The sequence below is a fragment of the Pseudomicrostroma glucosiphilum genome, assembly GCF_003144135.1.
Source record: "Pseudomicrostroma glucosiphilum strain MCA 4718 unplaced genomic scaffold BCV69scaffold_15, whole genome shotgun sequence".
NCBI lineage: Eukaryota > Fungi > Basidiomycota > Exobasidiomycetes > Microstromatales > Microstromataceae > Microstroma > Microstroma glucosiphilum.
Genome location: NW_020289927.1, coordinates 420,240 through 440,366, shown reverse-complemented (window position 1 = coordinate 440,366; position 20,127 = coordinate 420,240). Strand labels below are relative to the sequence as shown.

General features: G+C 57.5%; 5 protein-coding genes across 5 annotated transcripts; all 5 read right to left on the bottom strand.

The window, feature by feature from the left end:
• Positions 1–268: 268 nt before the first annotated feature.
• Positions 269–1,414, bottom strand: BCV69DRAFT_70054 (NAD(P)-binding protein). The gene has a single exon (XM_025495463.1). It carries the CDS (start codon positions 1,297–1,299, stop codon positions 493–495), a length of 807 nt encoding a protein of 268 aa, XP_025345843.1. The 5' UTR covers positions 1,300–1,414; the 3' UTR covers positions 269–492.
• Positions 1,415–2,185: 771 nt separating this feature from the next.
• On the bottom strand, positions 2,186–5,255 carry BCV69DRAFT_301158 (hypothetical protein; the record flags this gene model as incomplete). Its single annotated transcript, XM_025494531.1, has 2 exons — positions 2,186–4,995; positions 5,099–5,255. The coding sequence occupies 2 exons, from the start codon at positions 5,253–5,255 to the stop codon at positions 2,186–2,188; spliced, it is 2,967 nt and encodes a 988-aa protein (XP_025345842.1).
• Positions 5,256–9,379: 4,124 nt separating this feature from the next.
• On the bottom strand, positions 9,380–13,187 carry BCV69DRAFT_284976 (hypothetical protein). The gene has a single exon (XM_025493235.1). It carries the CDS (start codon positions 13,040–13,042, stop codon positions 9,521–9,523), a length of 3,522 nt encoding a protein of 1,173 aa, XP_025345841.1. The 5' UTR covers positions 13,043–13,187; the 3' UTR covers positions 9,380–9,520.
• A 196-nt stretch (positions 13,188–13,383) lies between these two features.
• BCV69DRAFT_314558 (subtilisin-like protein) lies at positions 13,384–16,200 on the bottom strand. The gene is made up of 2 exons (XM_025495129.1): positions 15,415–16,200; positions 13,384–15,335 (listed from the first exon to the last, which is right to left on the bottom strand). The coding sequence occupies exons 1-2, from the start codon at positions 15,802–15,804 to the stop codon at positions 13,569–13,571; spliced, it is 2,157 nt and encodes a 718-aa protein (XP_025345840.1). The 5' UTR covers positions 15,805–16,200; the 3' UTR covers positions 13,384–13,568.
• A 783-nt stretch (positions 16,201–16,983) lies between these two features.
• On the bottom strand, positions 16,984–18,408 carry BCV69DRAFT_278829 (hypothetical protein; the record flags this gene model as incomplete). Its single annotated transcript, XM_025491216.1, has 5 exons — positions 16,984–17,637; positions 17,673–17,852; positions 17,890–18,043; positions 18,073–18,213; positions 18,242–18,408. The coding sequence occupies 5 exons, from the start codon at positions 18,406–18,408 to the stop codon at positions 16,984–16,986; spliced, it is 1,296 nt and encodes a 431-aa protein (XP_025345839.1).
• Positions 18,409–20,127: the final 1,719 nt, after the last annotated feature.

Below are 20,127 nucleotides of genomic sequence, written 5' to 3'. Positions count from 1 at the left end.
AGGAAAGAGCTACTCAGCGACTCAGCAGAAAAAGGGAGGGGCATATCAGGGCAGCGAGGGGCGTCGCGCGCTGGCGAGCCGAGGTGACCCGCTCCGGTGTGCTCCGATGTGATTGTGACCACTCAAGCGGCCAGGTACGGGAAGGCTCCGTTCCTGAGAGCGCGGAGTGATAGCAATCGAATCTGGTGAATGAGGCAGTACCCCTGTCAAGGGCAAGTGTGACAGCAGTAACCTCTACTCTGCAGAAGTCGCCAGAAGGAGCTCGCAGGGCACTCTCCAGACGCCTGCCCGAGCGATAAATTGCCCGGCGTGGTGTCAGTGGACTGCGGCAAGTTCGCTCACCTCAGGCGGTCCGATGATGAGGCCAAAGATGGGTAAGAGGGAAAGATGAGCATCGCAGACAGATGAGAACTTCTTTGCAGACAAAGCCAGCTGTGATCTCATTGCACTCTGAATGGCGCGAGAGCCTCTTCTTGAACTGATACACGCCTTTTAGAACTTCTCCTGTGCGGGCCGCAAATCGAGCTCGTGCGTCCAAAGTGTGCTCTCCTGCCTAGCCAACCAAAGGTACGTATCCGCAACAGCCTTTGCGCTCATCTTCCTTCCCTTTTCTGTAGCCTCTTTAGCACTCTCGTGCTCTTCGTTGTCCGTGTCGATGATGGACCCATTGGCGATAGCGTGAACGACGTGTACGCCGTACTGGGAGTGCTCCTTGGCGACTGCTTGTGCCAGTGAACGGGCAGCACTCCTCGTTCCGCCGTACGCCGAGTACATTGCACTCGTACGTAAGGCTCCGAGTGTCCCAGTGAAGATGATCGTGCCCAGTTTCTCACCCCCAGTCTCGTCCAGGGGCTTCATCCCGCCCGCCTCCTCGTACATCCTCTTGAGACTCTCCTGCGCAAAGACGAACGCGCCGGTGTTGTACTCGGAGAAAGCCGCATCGTACGACTCGGGTGTAGTTTCGAGGAATGGTTCTCTGCTTGAATGCTTAATGTGGAAGACGCCCAAACGCAATCTACATCCGTCAAAGTCCTTGTGCTTCTTGATCGCCTCGAACGCCTTCTTCAGATTCACCGGCGAGGTATCCGTCGGGAAGGCGCCCACGACCGCTCCCGGCACAGAAGCCTTCAAGTTCGATGCAAGAGTGGACAAACGCTCAGCATTACGAGCTAGGAGAGCGACGGCCATTCCTCCACCACCTTGAGAGACGGGTGTGGCGAGCTGACGGGCAATCCCTGCTCCCGAGGTGGGACCGGCGCCGATGAGGAGGGCGAGCGAGGTGGGACGCGGGTGGGCCATTGTGTACGTGTGTGACGTTCAAGATTGTCAAGTCAGCTCTTGATAGAGAATCAATGTTGGAACTGTTACTACAACTCGTCAAGAAGAAGAAGAAGAAGAAGAAGGTACTCCAGACCCTCTCTGTACAGGTATCACCCTCCCGCACCTCCGCCTCCGCCTCCACCTCACCAGCCCACCGGCCCCGGCATCGGATCGGCATTTGCATTCTCCCCGCCCGACCCGATCGGCTCACACGCAGTGCATGCACAAATGCCTTGCATCTGGTGTGGAGACCCATTTCTCCTCAGCCAACAGCCACGAGCCACGAGCCCACGAGCCCACGAGCCCACAATCGCCGCCAATTGATTGAAGAAAATTCGCCGAAAGTCAGTAGCGAGGTCCACCCACTCCTTAGCGAGGGTCGAGGTCAAGGTCGAGGTCGAGGTCGATTTCGAGGCCAGGCCAGGACCGTACCGTAGAGTACCGTATCGAAGCGAGAGGGCTTTCACCTAATCAACCCACCGACGGAGACGAAACTGGAAGTGGAAAGAAGAAGGAAACTCTATGATTGGTGCTTGGTCTATAAACGCATGTTCCAACTCTGGGACGTAGGGCTTGGGGCTTGGGGCTGAGGCTGGTGGGTACATGAAGACAAGCGAGCGAGCGAGCGGGAAGCTAACCAAAAGGAAAATGAGAGGGGGGAGGGAGATGAGGAACCAAAAAAAAAGGGGTGGGATGGGATGGGGGAGATTTTGCATACATTACAAAGGAGGGGGAACTCAAAGGGAAGAGAGACCGAGACTCGGAGAGAGCCCTGCCTCTGTCTAGTGTCCGCATCTACTACTACCTTCGAAGAGAAAAAAAAGTGGTCCAACGATCCTGCCTTTGCCATCCGCTGCGTGGCCAGTTACATCTCCACATCCTCTCCCTGTCGAGCGCTTCCGCCTCCATTGAGGCTAGAGATGGGCGGGAGCGTCATCCCGCTCGTTGCGTGAGCGAGGGCAGGGGATGCCGCAGGGGTCATCTTTGCCTCTGAGTGGGCCGGGTGTGAAGGGGAGTGGGGCGCTGAGGCGTGAATGGGCGTGAGGGCAAAGAGGCTCTTCTTGCTGCCGCTGCTGCCAGATTGCGCACCGCTACCGCTGCTGGCTCCTCCTGCTCCGGCACCACTGCCACCGTTTCCACTATTGGCGCTTCCGCTGTAACCTCCGCCACTGGAGTGAACTCTGCTGCCTGCCATCGATGGCAGATTGATACTGCCTACGCTTCCTCGTCCACCACTGCCCTGTCCGGAAGCACTGGTCGCGGGAGACGACTGCCTAGACTGGGGATGCATCATCATCATCGACGAAGGACCACCAGTGAAGGAGCTCGAGGGGCTAGAGTGCTGCGAGGTGCGACGTCCATTGAGCAGACCTTGACCTAGAGAAGGGTAGCCAGAGCTGTGCTGAGGACTAGAGCCTGCGGAAGGCGCCTGATCGCGAGGTGAAGCAGCCAGCTGACCGCCTTGACCGTGGGAGCTCTGCCTGGTGTGGCTCACAGGGACAGGGTGTGCTGCGCTGAATGCCATCGACGGCGAGGTATGAGGGCTGGTGGCTCGGCTGGCAGGTGCACTTCGCGACTTTGACCTCTTGGAGCTGTTGCCCGCTCCGTGACTGTTATGTCCATAAGGATGGAAGCTGTGGGAGTGCAGAGGCTGGTGGTGGCCGTTGGCTACCGAGTGCAGATGAGGTTGCGCGTGGTGGCTGCTGCCGCCACTTGGCCTTCCACTGTCGGGAAAGAGCGAAGGCAGAGTCCTGGACGATCCATCGGCAGCCAAGGAAGGCAAGTGCGTCCTCGAGGCATTGGCAGATCGCGTGCCTGCGAAAGAGTCAGACGCGGTCCTGCTGCCGCTCGACGGGCCATGCTCCTTGACAAGTCGCCTTGCCTGGTCCGAAGTGGGGCCTGTGAGGTGATAGGCACTGAGACTGAGGCTGCTCGTGGACTTTGTTCCTCCGCCGAATGAATTCGAGTTGCTCCTCGACAACGGCGGTCGACCATTGGACAGCATGGGAGAGGTGGCAGAGCTGACAGCAGGAGTCGACTCGTTGCTGTCGGGGTCGCCATTGCTGCGCTCGCCACCAGAGGACGAAGGACCACGTCTAATCGTTGCCCTTGCAGCACTCGTAGTCGGCGCACCCAAAGAGCTCAAGTGGTGATGCGATCGTGACTCGCCAAGCCCAGTTCCGACGGGAGCACCGTAAGGATGGCTTCGATGGCGGTGTGGAGCATGGTGGCCTTGACCAGCGACGTGCAGAGCGGCGTGAGGTGGCGAACCAACAGTGAAGCCACTTCGTGCATCGGGCGGCGAAAGACGATGACCCCTGACAGGCGATCCCGGCCTCGATCCATACGGAGTGTTGGGCACAGTGTGCGAGAACAGGCTCATGCTCTTCAGCGGTCCCAGCACAGGCGAGCTCGATGGGGTCCATTCGGGCACAGGTGCAGAAGGGTAGCCTACAGGTCCTGCAAGAGGAGGTCCAGGAGCAGCGAGCCGGGGCTGTGGAAGCATGAGAGGCGCGGGGTGGCCGGTCTTGTATCCAGAGCGATGCCTGCCGTGCTCATCCACGTGCTCTCCCTCTGACCCGTACTCTTCGCTCATGTTGGAGTCATGGGGCGAGTATCGGGGAGAATGCTCTCGACTGCTCGGCATGCTAGAAGGATTCGAAGCAAGGTGACGGCTGAAGTGAGGACCACCGTAAGGCTGTGCAGGGTACCGCGAAGCATGATCATACGCTCCATACGACGAAGAGGGTGCGTAAGAGTGAGGAGCAGACGCTGTGTGCGATGCAGAAGGAGGTGGGGGCATGCGGCCTTCAGCGTGGTGGTGCAAAGGCTCAAGAGCTGCAGCAACCTTTTGGTTGTAGTCGCGATGGCAGTCGTCGTGCGTGCATCCAGGCGGGCGTTCCGGAGTGGAAACACCACTGGCGGAAGGCTTGACGCTGCGAGGAGCAGAACCATAGTAGGATGCCGGAGGAGCGCCGCCGTGTGCGGCCGAGGGAGCAGCAGCATAAGGGTGAGCTCCTGGCGCCTCTGGATAGTGCTGGTAGGCGTGAGGTGGTGCGTATGCATGGCCAGGGGGAGGCGGCGGCGGTGCATGAGCGTAGGAGTGCTGATGCGAGTGATAGCCAGAGTGATGGTGTGGAGCGCCATCCCTCTCTCGCTCCACTCGCTCAATCTCGTGAAGCTCGTCTGAAGCTAGTGTAGCCAGGGCTGACATCTCTCCAGATCGCTCAGGGTGATGGTGAGGGAGGTGAGAAGGATGAGAGCGATGACTTGCGTAGTGGTGAGGAGGAGGAGCGTGGGCTGACGGATGCTGTCCATATTGATGTTGTTGATGAGCCAGATGGCTGTCGTGCCAGTCTCCTTCATCGTCACTGCCATCTTCCTCAGCCATGTGCCAATCCACCTTTCTGGCTCCTTGCCGCGAGTCGCCGTATTGATGTTGCTGGCCATGCTGATGCGATCTGCCACCTTTGCCTGAACCACTTCCGTCCTCTCTCTTCATTCCACCGCCGCTCGATGAAGTGGATGCGCCAGGTGTGGGTCCGGCATTCTGGTGTATCCTGAGATGCCTAGTCAGCTCATCTGACCTGGAGAAGCGCTTCTCGCAGCCTGGAAACGTGCAGGCATGCGGCTTTTCTCCCGTATGTGTGCGGATGTGGCGAGTTTGATGTTCGACTGGAGAGGTGAGAGATGAGAGATGAGGCAGAGCAGTGAGTGTCAGCTTTCTGTGCCACCTTTGCGTATATGCATCTATGCTAAACCAATCGTGGCTACTCACGTCGGTAGAATGCCCTGGGACACAGGGGACACTTGTACGGCCGAGGGATTTGGGACTTGTCCACGATGTAAGAAGCTGCCTGGGGTGCATCGGATGCACTGCCAGAGGCTGCTCCGTGGGCACCCTCGTGTATCCCGCTAGCGATGTGTGCAGCCATTGTGAGGCTCAAGGCGAGTCACTTGTATGATGAGGACTACCTCGGATCGCTGCTGTAGATGCAAGTGGTGAACTCGATGTGTAGCCAACCCCTGAGCGGATGCGAGGGGAGATAGTGACTAGGCACGAGTGGGGTTGCCTGTGCACTTTGTTTGAATTGCGTGCGAAGTCGCCTTGAAGATAAAGACGATGGCAACGCGTGTGTGTGTGTGTGATATCAGGGGCAAGGATGAGCGTTGCTGTGCTTTGTGCTTTGTGCTTTGCTAGCAAAGGTAAGAGAGGTGGGAGGGAGGGAGAAAGGGCAAAGAGGATGCGGTGAAATTCCGTCTTTGGATCTTTGGCGGCGATAAAAGAAGTGCCGAGTGAGAGTGTATGCGAGGGTGATTACGTGTTGCGGGGACTGGTAGACGCCGTGGGAAGAGCAGCGTGCTGAGCTGGAGGGAGGGTGACGGGTGGTGAGGTGTAGAGATAGGGGTTTTGGGTGTGAGTACGAGTATGAGGGGTGTACCACGATGGGTGGGATTGCCCTGGATGAATGGTGAAAGAGGGAAGCGAGGTGCGGCCAAGTGTGAGATGGTCGACGGATGGGAATGTGAAAACTGGAGAAGGCGAGGGGGGGGGGGGAGCGAGGGGGGAGGCAGTGGCAGTGGCAGGCGCAAGCGGGCCGGCGGGGGGTGGTGAGCCTGTGTGCGTGTGCGTGCGCCTGTGCTGCCTCTGCTCCTCCTCCTCCTCCTCCTCTTCCCCCTTTCCCCCCGTTTTTTCCCCCGGCGACCTGCGTGCGCTTAGCCGCTCTGCGTTCCTGGCAGCCCCGCCGCCCCGCCTTGTGTGGCCCCGGGTGGCGCATGGAGGCGAGGCGCGCAGGAGCCGGATCCCCCCACCAAGTGTACCACGCGGGGCCGCACTGGGACAAGGCCAGGCCAAGAACAACGACGAGAAGAAGAAAAAATCACCCGCGACATCTCGCCTCTGGGCGTCGGCCCCCCGCCGGAGCTAGCTACCTAAGCCCAAGAGGCCCAGCCAGCCAGCCAGCCAGCCCGCGGCCGAATCTCGCTTCGGAAGCTCCATTGAGCGAGGCAGAAATCTAAATCCCCCCCCCACCCATATGACGCAGCGCCAGTAGTGAAATAATCCCGCTACGGGTACACACTCTCCGCATACCCGCAGCGAGGTAGATCTGCCGAAATCTCTTGGAATGCAAGAATGTCGAGGGCTAGACCGATCACTTGCCTCGGCAAGTCCCACCCCCGCGCTTCTCGAGCCCTGTTTGGGGTTTCGTTGAGTCGTAGCCCCGCAACTAGTCGAGGCCAGTTGGGTGCTTACGCCCTTTAGTCCTCTTGCCAAGGCCCGTGTAGGAACGGAAGATGGACGCAAGAAAGACCAAACATCCGCGATAGAAGCCGTGCCATGGTCCGTCTCCCTCATGCATACCCCACGATGGAGCTGAAGCTTCCCTCGGCATCCTAGAACGCCGCCCACCCCATCCGCGGATCGGATGACCATCTCACGGATGGTCAACCCGAAAAGAAGAAGTAGGTGGAAAGAAGTTTTTCCTTCCTTGTGCTGCACTGAACTGCGTACCAAGGTCTCGCATTGCTCAGTCTGTGTGCAGACAGAACAATCACGGGGCAAAGGTATGCTGTGCCGCGCTGCGCCTGGCTCGCGCCATTACCGGAAGGTGCCCCACACCCGCTTAGCTCACTCTCGCTGGCTGGCTAACCCTGCTGCATGCTTTGTTCCATCACATCTCCCCCTTCATTGCCCATCGCCCTTTCCGGTGCACGTCGTTCCACCCCTAGGCCGATAAGTAGCGCCATGACCTCCTCCGCTCCGACGGCCCCTGTGGAGCCTGTACGACGGGTAGCCTCCCACGTAGCAGCGCTAAGGCTCGTCGTGTGACATCTATCCGCACTGGCATCGCCTTCCGGGCCTCAGCTCATCCCGTGTGAAAGACAAGGACAAGGACCAGGCGGGCGGAGCAGAGCAGAGCAAAGCTCAGGGTAGGAACGACGACAGCGTTCTCACCCTTGTCTGACTTTACCTATCCCCGCTCAGCTCCCCTCATCCTTGTTCCCTTTCTCCTGTCTCTACCTCCCGAGGAACGTGCTGTCATTCTCGCACGCACCTCATCGCATCGCATCGTCTTCAAATCGAAACTTGGCGGATCGCGGATCGCGGAAACGAGAAGAGGCGAGCCTAGTTGACTGCTGATTGCTGACTCACCTTGATGAGCCTTGATTAGCTGGCTGGCTGGCTAATTGACGTGAGCTACGAGGCTTCCTGAGATAAGAAAGATTGCGGGGCTGATCGAGCAAGATTGACAAATGGGACGCTGTAGATGATGAGTTGTGCGGAAGGGGGGGCTAAGAGATCCGAAGATCTAGTGTGGTGTGGAGTAGAGTGTGGGGAAAAGGCAACGGGAGTGATTGGCCAAGGGGGTGTGCAGCGTTTGACACGGGATGAATGTGTGGGGGAAGGGCGGGGAAACGGTGAGATGTAGAAGGATGAATGGATAGGTTTCACTTTCTTGGTATCGATGTTTAGTCGTAGCAAATGCAGCGGGCAAGCAGAGACAAGTTGGACACTCGCTGCATTCCCTCTCCCTCCCATCCTCCCTCCCTCGTCCCGTCCCTTGGCCGTCGCTCGCCTGCGCCTTTGCCCTCTACCTCGCTTCTCTGTCCCCTCATCTCTCATCTCTCATCGGCAGAGAGAGAGAGCAGGGAGAGAGAGCAGAGAGCAACTTCCTACCCCAAGCCATTCCCCACCGCTTCGCTTTCCCCCCTCCCCCCCGCCCCCTTTACTCCGCCTCTTCTCCTTTCCCCCGCCCCGAATCCGGCCTCTGGTCCCGGCCCGAAATATAAAGGGAAGGCCCAAGCGAGAAAGTCTAACCTTGCCTTGCCTTGGCGTTTTTCCCCCCCTCCTCTGTGTTCTCAAGGCCCAAAACCCCCACACTTCTGGTGCGCCTCGTCGTTTGATCCTTGTGTGCCCTTTCGTGCAGTTACAGAGGCAGCTACAGCTACAGCTACAGGAGGAGGTACATCAGCTTCTGCTCTGAGTCTGCATCTTTGGCTAGAACTACGTGTGTGAGGGCGGAGGGACCAACGGCGGGGCACGCACACGGGAACAGGACAGGGCTGGGGCGAGTGCGAGTGCGAGTGCAGAACCGGTGACCGGTCAGGTCAACTGACCAGCCGATCGATGGACCATTCGACCGACCGATCGGGGTGGGGTGGGTGGGGGGAGGGGACTAGCTTCGGTATTCTCCTTCTCGGGCAAAGTGCAGTGTAAAGAGCGCCTTGGCTTCAAGAGGCTGTCTAGTCTAGCTAGAGGCCGCCGATGGAGAACCGCAAAGGTCACGCACGCACGCTACGAGGGAGGAGAACCAAGGCTGGGCCAGGCGAGGCGAGGCAAAGGCGGGGCACCACACACACCCACCCACACGCGGACACCGCCTTGAAGCTGCAGGCTGCAAGCTGCAAGCGGGGAAAAACGCAAAAGGAAGAAGAGCCGGGCGGGGACGGGATCTGATCTGATCTGATCTCATGGGGCGGAGGGCAGTGTGGCGCAGAGGAGCTGCGTGTGCGGGGCGGGGCAGGGGGCGGCTGGCCGGCGGGCGTGTGGGGCTGAATGGTACGCACCTACGCCCTACGCTCATCTCACCGCATAGATGAGGCCAATGGGCAAGGAAGACCACGGCACGGTGAATGCTCCTTCTGCCTTGCAGAGGTCCATCGGCATAACGCATGTTGGGAGTGATGAGTGCCTCACCGGCCCAGCCATTCAAGTCCACGTACACGTCCACGTTCACCACGGCCTTTGCGCCTGCGTCTGCGTCTGCGTCTGCATCTATTTTCGGAAAAGAATTGCTCCTGGCCGGGGGGAAACAGTCTCCCCCTCTCGCTGAAGTCGAGTTGAACGAACTGAGGTAAAGGCAGCGTAAAGGTTGGAATCGTTCATTTGCCGGTGGTATGTGTTCTCCGAGGTAATGGCGTAATAGACGAGGGCAGCTACAGAAATCTCCGAGGTGCGTTGAGATTGCCGATTCAAGCAGAGGGGAGAGATTCCCGGCACCATAGACGCAGGCGAGAAGAGACGAGACGAGCAGAACAGAGCACAGAGAGAGAAAGACGCAAGGAAAGCAGCATTGCGCTGCGCTGCGATTGATGATGGTTATGGTAGTCGTGATGGTGGTGATGAAGATGATCATGATCTATTGTAGAGATGCCATAGTACCTAATCTCACGTAGCGTCTACGCCAGCTTGGTCCGCTCACTTCTTCTCATCTACAGCTCCCGATCCGGTACTGCTCTCATCACCACTGCTTGTCCCCTCTTCACTTTCCGACCCCCCGCTCTCACTTCCACTCTCACTGCCCATCTCCTCATCATCCCCTTCATCCTTGCCCAAATCAATCTCTCTCCTCTCCATCTCGTACCCAATCTCCTTGAGTGCCTTTTCAATCTCCCCTACCCTTCCCGGCGAGCTAGCAATAGCACAAATGCTCGTCTGAGGATCAAAGAGGGGGAGGACGTACTCTACTAGCACACGTCGCACATCGGCTAGACCCACAGAGGCAATGTCGTCGAGAGCCCTGCGCGCGTTGCCCCGCCCCACGCCCTTGATCACCTCATCGACAAAGACGCCGCCGGCTGCTTGCGAAGGATTCGACTCGGACTCTGCGGCAGAGTAGTGCAAGAGGGACTTGGCTGCGTCCAAAGATGGCTGGTCGAGGGTGAGACCGGGCTCAGAAGAGGCAGCAGAGGAAGACGAGTCGGCCAGAAGGGTCTGGACGACTTTGCGCGCTTCGATGAAGGCCTTGCCCGAGTCGGGCGAGCGATACAGTGTGAATTGGAGTAGACCTGCCTCGGGTGAAGCGCGGATGCCGGCACCGTAGGCAAGACCTGCACCTCGAATGCACCTCCAGAAGGGTCCTTCGGTGGCGTTCATAATGGCCAGGGCGACAGTCAGCGCAGCGCTATCAGGCTGATTGTACCCGAGGATGCCCCGTCCGGTAAAGACGCTGTAGGAAGACTCGATGGTGGGCAGAGGGCAGATGAGACCCTTCTTGGACGGTGTCAGAGCCAGAGGAGTGAGCACCTCGCGCGTCCAAGGGACACGTAGAGCACCACTTGCTCCTGTGGAGCCGTTGCCCGAGGCAGTGAATTTCGACCAGGTGGTCAGGGGCTGCTCAACACCGCAGACATTGCCTGTCACGCCTACGACGAGATTGTCTGGCCTAAAGACCGTCTTTCGAATCTCCTCGAGCTGACCGACGACCTTGTCAGGAGTCTCTGCCAGAGCCTTGTTCAGCAGAGGCATATGAGTCAAAATCGACAGGATTGAAGTAGCGACATTGGTCGACTTGTCCAGATCGTGCGTCTGCAGGCGCGAAAGTGCCCAGGAGAGGGAGCTTCCATCCCGCTTGAGCTCCGGCAGCGTCTGCGTCGTCTTGGCAGCGGAGATCTTCAATCGCTCGACTGCAAAGACAGAGTTCCACACTAGATCTCGCAGCCATTCTACAGCCTGGGCGTACTTCTCCTTTTCCACCTTGATGGTAATCGAAACGTTTTCAGCAAAGCCAGTGCCGACGCCAAGACGAGTGTCATAGTCCACAGTATCGTTGTCGAGACCCTTGATCACATCCTCGTAGGATACGAGCTCGGTCCCGTTGCGCTTGATGGGAAGGGAGAAGAAGGTCTCCAGGTATAGCTCCATCAGCGGGCGAAGGTGTGAAGGCAGATCGGTCGTGGGAAAGACAAGCGTAATTCGTACAAAGGCAGATGAGACTTGGGCGAATTGCACCGGGAAGGGCAACGGGCTGCTATCGCTGGATCCTCGATCTTGATTGAGATGCTTCTCGAGCTGCTCGTCGAACGATGTGCGAGGAGAGGCCACATGCTGACCTGACGTCTTGGGTCTCGTACCCACCAATGCTTGACCGCTCTCGATCCAGAGGATGCTGTCCTTGCTGGGAATCTTAAAGCCATTCAGTAGCTCATCGGGGATGGGCCGGTCGTTGATTTTGCGGGCCTCTTCCACCTTGCTCGCACGCTCCTTCAGACCATCTTCGCCCAACTCGCTCCTCCGGCTGGCTTCGAGGGCCTTCGTCTCCTTCTTCAGCTTCTTGGCTAGAGCTTTGGAGGGTCTTCCCACTACAACCAGTCTCGGGTTGTCGATGTAGTACTTGGAGAGCAAGGCCGTCCACTGCTCTGACGTCCAATGGCCAAGCTGATCATAGCGGGCCATCGAATCCATACCGGCAGGCAGATCCGCACCATCCTCCTTGCCGTAGAGGTGATCAATGATCAAAGAGTCTGCAAAGCACTCGGCGGTCCTGACCTCCAGCTGATTCAGCTCCTTAATCCTATCGCGCTTGATGCACATCTTCATCCTCTCCATGTCGACTCCCTCTTGTACAATCTTCTTCAGTAGTCTGATCAGCTCCAGGTCGAGATCGGCGAGCTTCTCGGTGGGGACAGAGCTGAAGTAGGCAGAAAGAGTGCCCCTGCCAGCCTGTGTCTCGGACGAGAAGCTAATGTCGGTACACAGCGGGTCGTCACGCTCGACGAGAGCCCGCTGTAGCGGAGAGACGGCACTGTCTGTGAGGTAGGTCTCCAAGACGCTGATAGCTTCCTCTTCGAGCCACTGTCCCCACGTCGTCCCCATCCAGGTGAGATAGACCTCTCCAGTGGACTCGTCTTCCTCGGGGAACTCGATTGTGTTCTTTCTCCGAAGCTTGTCCCGAGAAGAGTCGTCATCAACTGGGTAGAGCGAAGGGTCATCGCCCGCTTCTGTTCCATCGATGATTGGAGCACTGGCTGAAGGCGTGGTCAGGAAAGGCCTGGTCCAGCCACTGGGTCCTGATGGTCCTGGCGCTTTGCCAGACTTGATCAGATCGTCATCGATGGCATTGGCCGTCTTCAAGAGCTCTTCCGCTGGCAGTGGGCCCGCCACGACCAAGGCTACATTGTGTGGAGCGTAATATTTGGCGTGGTACTCTCGAATCTCTTCTACCGTCAGTACCCTCAGCTTGCCCATTAGACCACCTGTATCGCTACGATATGCGCTTCCATCGCGGTACAGAGACTTCTGTATCCGTCCAGCGAGCAGGTCCCCAGAGGTGTTCTCCCTTCCTTGCATCTCGCTGAAAACGACTCCGGCGTCCTGTCCCTTGCCATTGATGTGGTACACCTCGGTTACGAAGCCGGCATCGGTCATTGTGGCGCTGAAGAGGTGATCGGTGTAGATGGGCAGCATGCGTAGGAAGCCATCAGAGGAAGCCGTGGTCAGCTCGTATGCAGTGTGATCGGTAGCAGTCCAGGCATTGGTACCATTGGCAAAGGCCCGGTTGGCGAGGGAGTCAAGAAGACCTTTGTAGGGGTACTTGTGCGATCCGAGGAAGATGAGATGCTCAAGGGTATGAGGTACACCAGAATCATTGAAGATCTCCGTGGGAACAGTGAGGTAAGCGTTCAACAGAGGGCTCTGGAAGTTGGCCCATACTAGCGTGAGACCAGACTTGACACTCTTCCACTTCTGCACCTTCATCTCTGGCGCATAAGGCAGGGCAAAGTCCTGGAGCAGCTTGAAGTTGCCCTTGACATCTCCGATGCTGTTGCTCTGGGATGAAGGAGTAGTGGCCTGGGCTGCCATTGTCGAAGCGGGTCGAATGCGAAGTGTCCAGGACAGTGGCGAGGTGAGAGAAGGAGGAGCGGTGGTAGTTGGATAGGAGATGCGCTGCGTTGGTCGTAGTAAAGTCGAGAGCGAAGTTGTCAGACGACCAAGGGGCATCGAAGGGGGGAGGAAAGGGGGCGAGGAGGAGGGCGGTGCTACGACTGAGCCTTATCTCGACGCCGGGTATCCTTGGTGAGGCTGTACAGCGGCTGTAGATGAATATGACTCAGGCACTGCGGGTGCGGCAGTGGTGGAAGTAGAGTCGACCACCATTGCCACGCTCCTCTCACCTGAGCTTGGGCCAGAGCACTTTTTCCGCGCCCCTCACTTCTTCCTCGACGCGCGTCAGCCAAAGGGCACCAGGCTCAATGAGGGGGGGAGTGTCGGCGACCGTTGCAATACTTCTCACGACCCTCAACCAGGACGGCCTTGGTTGGGTACGGACCAGGGAAAGATATAAAACAAGCGTTGCCATAAACAAATTGTCCATGAAAGGGGGAATGCGACGAAGAACATCTACAACAACAAGGTCGAAATCGAAAAGCAATTGCAATACCGAGCAACGTGATGTCCTCTGCTACCTTGCACTCCAAGACCTGTCCTACGATTCCAATCCCCCCTCCTCTTCTTCCTTTCTCCTCGCTCAGCTACATCCAAAGATGTCAACGAGCTTCTGGAAGTAAGGTGTTCCCAGACCAGTTGCAGGGTCCCATCCCGCCTCGCACGAGAAGCCCGGTGCGCGCTCATAGTCTCCACACCAGTAGCTACCGCCCTTGGTAATGTCGTTGAGAGCCGTGTTACCCGCATCTGCAGCAGCATACATTGTAGGCTGCATCCATCCCACACGACCTTTACCGGCCTCTGCGCACTTGGCATTGACCAGGGCTAGCACCGAGGCGAAAATGGGTGATGAGGCAGAGGTGCCTCCCGCGAGGTACATGTACACTCCATTCACCGTCTTCTGGACTGTATTGATGGACTGTCCGTACGCAGCAACGTCTGGGAATCCTCTGCCCTTGCCATTGTAGTACTCAGACCAGCTGTTGTTGGTAACAGCCAGGTAGTTGGTGACGGAGGCGTTCTGATACGAGGGGGTGTCAAAGTAACGCGAGAAGCCACCGGAGGACCAACCATTGTACAGTTCGGGCAGGGATGGCTCGTAACCCGCACGCTCGGGGTTGAAGTTGGCAGTACCTCCAACACCAACGACGTAGGGGCAAGAAGACATCATGTCCGACGCAAAGGGAGGGCAGGTCGTAGAGTTGTTGATGGAAACTCCATTGTCTCCAGTGGCAACGACAAAGGTCGTACCGAGGGCGGTGAGGATCTGAGCTTGCTGGCAGAAGTCTACGGCGTAGCTCTTGTCGACGTCGTTCTCTTGAAGACCATACGACATCGAGACGACACCTGGGCGATCAGCATCGGGGAGGTTGATCAGAGCCTCGACGGTGCCGGTGTAGTCCACGCTAGACTGGTAAGCGGTGATGTTGAGCCCATAAGCGACACCAATGGCGCACTCGATGTCGAGAATTGCCTCGCCATCATCAACAGTGATGTTGGCATCCCAAAGACCATCAGGGTCACCCAGGTAGGCCTGGTTGGGGATATAACCCGCCGGAGCCTTGGGCTGGTGAAGAGAGTTGAAGGACAGCACAGACTCGTTCTGCCAAGCTCCGTAGTTGACAACAGCTAGCGACTCAATGTCCTTTGTGGGTGTGTAGACGTCGGTACCGTACATGCGAGTAATGCAGGCGAAGCTGGCATTGGTGTCGATACAGCCGGCAGGGTACTCGTGTGGGCTCGAGAGACCAGTAGGGTAGGACAGATCAGAAGCGTAGTACGTCTTGAGTGTCGACGTCGTCTTGCTCGTCGTGGAAGCCTTCTTGGTCGAGGTCGAAGTCGCCTTCTTTGTCGTCGTCGAAGTCGTCTTGGCAGAAGAGGTGCACACTGCAGCCTTGTTGGTGCACACTGAGGTCTTCTTGGTGCTCGAAGAAGTCGTCTTCTTGGTACTCGATGTAGCCGGCTTGGTAGTAGAAGTAGCCTTCTTCGTCGACGACGTAGTCTTCACGCTCGAAGTGGCCTGCTTGATCGGTGTGGACTTCTTGGAGGAAGTGCTTGTGGACTTCTTGGAGGAGGTACTCGTGGCCTTCTTCGTAGAGGTACTCGTGGCCTTCTTCGTAGAGGTAGTCTTGTGGGTAGAAGAGCTGACGACCTTCTTCATCTGAGGCAGCTTGTTGCCGCCCTCAAAGGCACCAGCACCTCGCCTAGGCTCTGCCTTGACAAAGTCAGATACACCACGGACGTGGAGGACGTGCTCGTCTAGGTGGTCTGGCAGCTCATAGTGGAGCGCTCGGGTGAAGATTTCTCCAGAAGGCGCGTGCTCGTAGTCGTGCATACGGGTGTTGAAGAGCTATGTAGAGGGAAGAGCACACAAAGGTAAGCCACAGCTATCGCCAGGATGGATCAGTCACGTCTATAGCGACACTCACTCGAGCTACCGTGCCGACATTGGATCGCACGGTCACGACATCTTCGTGGGCGCTGTACGCAATCTCGTCCCTGGCAACGCCTCCGCTTGCGAGGAACTCCTCAACGTGTCGCTTTGCCAGCTCCGAAGGGCGTGTATAATATGCCAGTTCATCTCTTTTGAGCCAGTTGCCCCTTTCCTTGCTGATGGACATCATCCTTGCCTCGAGCTCATGGAAGTTCTCACCGGTCAGAGCAAGGGAGAAGGTCACGGGCGCCTCGGCAGCTGCGACGTCGCGCTTGACCCAGGTCTCCGTTGCGAGAGGGACATTGCGCTTGTGCAGCTTGGCATCGACATCAGGTGATGTGAAGAAGAGAAGAGCAGAGAGGAGGAGGGAGGAGGGGAGTAGCATCGTTGCCGGACGCCGGGGACGGAGGAGGAGATGGAGGAGGAGACTCGAGGATAGTGATCGACCGAGGAGGTATGAAGGATGATGGAGGAGTCGGAGAAAGCTGTCGGGGTGTCTGCTACATATAGCTTTTCAGATCTTATGGCCCATTATCGCTAGGCTACTCGAGGTATTTCTTTGCTCCCTGCGATGGAAGCGGCTGTCAGCACCGGGCAGATAAGAGGTAGAGGAACATAGAGACCTGACCCGTTGGTCATCATTGCAGACGCCTCCCGTCTGTAGATCCGGCGCCCATGCCATGGCGTCTCCGGTCTTTGGCTGTCAAGGCTGCTGACACTCCCAAGGCTGGAGGACGTTAGGTGCGGAAGGGCCCTTGGCTACGAGCCTACGGCAAGTTGCGGTGACTTTCTACCATTCCTCGTCGCTTTATTCGACTCCGCCTCGACGCCTTTTCCGAATCGGCCCCTGCGTCTTGTGCCTGCGTGTGCGGTGCCTGCGCGTCTGGTGCCTGCTTCTCCCTGCATGCGGTCCGCCGAACGTGGCAACGTCGGCATCGTCTAGACGTTCATCCAGCAGAAATTACCCGCGCTGCGATCGTGGCTCGTGGTACGGCCGACAATGCGGGAAAAGTGAGGCAAAGGCAAGTCTTCTTCCTTCGGAGCTAGCAGCTCACGAAAAGTAGAACAAAGCAAGATTCCCGAATGCCGAGGTTACGTCGGCTTCTTTCCGGGTATAATGAGCCGTGCCCCAGATCTCACGATAGGTGAGCAGCACTAGACGCTGGAGCGTCCGCATTGCGACTACTGGTACCTTCAAAGATAAGACTCAGCTCTTGGTGACCTCGCTCATAGCACAGCGAGAGAGGTGCAAATGGCCCACAAGTCATGCACCGGTCGAGCGTCTTCCGCGCCGTCTTCCCGAAGATCCTTTGTGTTGTGAAGCAGCGCATGGCTTATAACGCTGAGGCATCAGGCGTGGGAATTCAGGTAGACTCGGATGAAAATGCGGACATGCGCGTGCACACGATTACAACGACCAGCGTTAAGTGCAATTCGGAAACAGCCGAGCAGTCATGCAGTCATACGGCCTGGATACGCCTGGTCTGTGTCATGAGTCTCTGTTGGTGTTTCTCACCACTATGCTTGGGACGTTCTCACAATTCACGTTTGCCGAGGCAACTGCTCATTCACCCCATGGACGCCATGCTCCACTCGAGCCGGCGTGGTAGTACTGTGACTCAGGCGAAGCAGCAACGGAAACATGGCCCGGGCTACCGCCACCACTTGGGCGCCTGCTTCCATGCCGCGAAGGACTGCTCCGAGGGCTCGCACCAGGCGAAGCGTAACGACGACGACCACTGTTTCCAGGTGATCCAGATGTACCAGGCTTTCCACAGGTCAGACAACCAAGCAGCTTGCCCAGACCAAAGCCCTTTTTGCGCCGCTGTTCAGAGCGTGGCGGGCTCGGGGTGGGCAGTGGTGTGGCGAAGTTGCGAGGAGTAGATCCGCCGTCGGGAGAGGGGCTACGTGGTCGGGCAGTTCGAGCAGTGGGAGCAGTACGCTGTGCCTGCCTGATCTGCCAAGCGGTTATTCCAATGGCGTCAGTGTTCGGCGACGAAGGTCGTGATGGGGAGGACTCTTGCACGTCCCAGACAGGTTCGTCGTGTCGATTGTAACGCTGACCATAGATGCGCTCGTGCCCAGGAGGAAGAGCCCCAGGCCCACTACGCATACCAGCAACATTGGCAACGAGGGCGGAAAGGATCAACAAGAGCGCAAGGAAGTGCATGTCGAGGGAGTGTATGCTTGTGATGGTTGAAGAGATGAGAGGACAAGACTGTTACGAAGCTGCTGAAAGACTTCGAGTTATACCTCATGCTTCTGCCCTCGCTTGCATTCCTTCACAGCAAAGACTTCCACGTCCCGGAAAGCAAACAACTCATATGCACCTCTCATAGCAACCACGGTCGGCAAACCCAGCTGACGCCTTTGCCTTTGCTGCAGCTCTTCAAACCGACGCCATATGTCCGACCTCCGAGCTACCCTCATGCACTTGCATTCTCAAATTCACAAGCGACCGGGAGAGTACATGTTGATGCCACTTCGAGGTTTTGGCCGGGGCGGCCTTGGAGGAGAGGGGCTTGCAGTGGTGCTGGAGGAAGCGGACAAAGTCCGCGCGCTCGAACAGCTGGCTAAGCTCGAGCTTAAGCCCGAGGAACGCTTTCCCTTTGCCTTCTTGAAGCCTACGTAGCCTTTGAGTATGTTGACGAACTTTTTGAGCCCCTTTCTGGGCGGGCCGATGGGGATGGGATGGGTGGAGCTCGAAGGCCTGACTGAGTCTGGGCTTCTACGGGGTGACGAAGCCCATCCAGAAGCTGGAGTCCTGACAGTATTGGGCGAAGATGGCACCGGACTGCCATGTACAGAGCTGAGGTCCTCACTTAGGAAGCGTGGCAGCCCATGGCCCCAGGGAAACGGGGTCGGCGAAGCCTCTCCTGGTGATGAATGCTGTGTTGACGGCACCGGCTCCCCATGTCGATTGTGTCGAGAGCGCCAATTGCGGCCTAAGCGTCTTTGAAGTTGAGTGGCACCCGTTGCGTGGGCCCATGTCAGACAGCAGAAGAGGCAAATGTAAAGAGTTGAAGCTCTCATCGAGAGTAGTAGGAAGTATGAGGTCACAAATTGCAGAAGGCCAGCCTATGCAGAAGCTTGTGATACATGAAAGACCGACATCAGACGACGGCGACAACACAGCTCAATGAGCGCATATAAAACTGCCACAGTCAAGAAGTGTAGCCAATGGGCGACAAACTCCGGCCGACCCGTGGAGCTAGCTATCGACTCCGAGCTTGCTTGGTTGCGGGCCTTAGCTCTGATCGTTGCGTGCTAGATGTCGGGACGCCGTCAGGACTGGTACTATTGTCTCGAAAGCTCGGATGCCGAGCTAGTGAAGATGAACTTGTCTTTTGTCAGCTGGAAGCGGTTTCAATGCAGATCGAATCAGTCCTCATATCTCAATTGCTCTGCGCAACGCAGCAGCAAGATCCCATGGCAAATCTCGTCTCGCTGATGCATTTGCTGCCGCTGCATTGCCTGGTGAACGCTTGCTGGGTCTGTCGGTCTTGACTAATGACTGCAAATGCAGTCCGGAGAAACGCGATCACCAACGCCGACAGGATCTGCTGGTGACTGCCCGAGCGCAAAGATGTCGGGCAAGTGAACGCGCTCCAAGGGCCACATTGCCCAAGATCAGGCGCAGACCGATGATGTACTGTAACATGGCGACGACTAGAGAAATTAGAGCTTAACTGGTGGACATGAGGTGCCTACCGTGATAGCGTACAAAATACGGCCGTTCAAGGCATCAAAATTGGGCCTCATGCGGTACCTGTACATTGACGCAGCCGATTCTTCCGAGCAGACCTGCCAGCTCAGTCGCACCTCTTCGCCCGTTTCTCCAGCCTTCGAGAGGCCATTCAAATGAGCACCGCCCGCCCGGCAGCCTACCTCCATCTTTGATGTCGAGGAGCACCGTGCGTCGTGAGCCTGGGTGGGCTTCCAGGCTGGCCACACGAGACGCATTTCTTCATAGCCTTTCCAGCATTCTTGAACACCTTCTTGACGCCTACTTTGATTCGCTGGCCAAGGGATGAGTGAGATCGGGTCGGCTCAGCGTGGGCAGGTTGGCCAACAGGTTGACCAACATTTGGACTTCCGCTTTGGCTCGTCCCAGTGATTCTGTCCGTACTGAGCAGACGGATGGGGCTAGATAGGCGGCTAGAGGGAGTCTGCTGTCGCGGGCTTGAAGGCGATGATGGCTGCTCGCGTTCCGGACTGAGCTGATGGTCTCCTGAAGGACCTCGACTTGGCGTAGAATACTGCGAGGCTTGTTCGATGCCGTCCGGAGATGAAGGGACGCTGGGTGACTGGCTACGATAGTGGCTGGAGTCGGTCCACGAAGGCCGCCTAGTACCCCATTGGAACGGAAAGGGAAGCTGTCGCCAGTCTGACGACAGTGAACCTGAGGACCATTGCGTAGCCCGGAGCCGTTCCCCGTGGCGGTTGAGACGTCCGTACTGCAATTCTGGAGAGGTAGGCATTGTACCTGAACGAGACCCTCTTGATTCAATCAGGAGCTGATCTGGTGGCGCTGTCGTCGCTATTGATACCTGCACAGCGATGGTAAATATCACTACAACTGGTAGGCTTGTGAGATGCATCTTGAGTCAATCGTATCAAGCCTTGGAGGTAGATGGGATCCGAGTACAGTGTTACAGGCTGTCTCGAAAGGTGCTTACAAGGTGTGGGTTGCGGGTCATATTAAGCA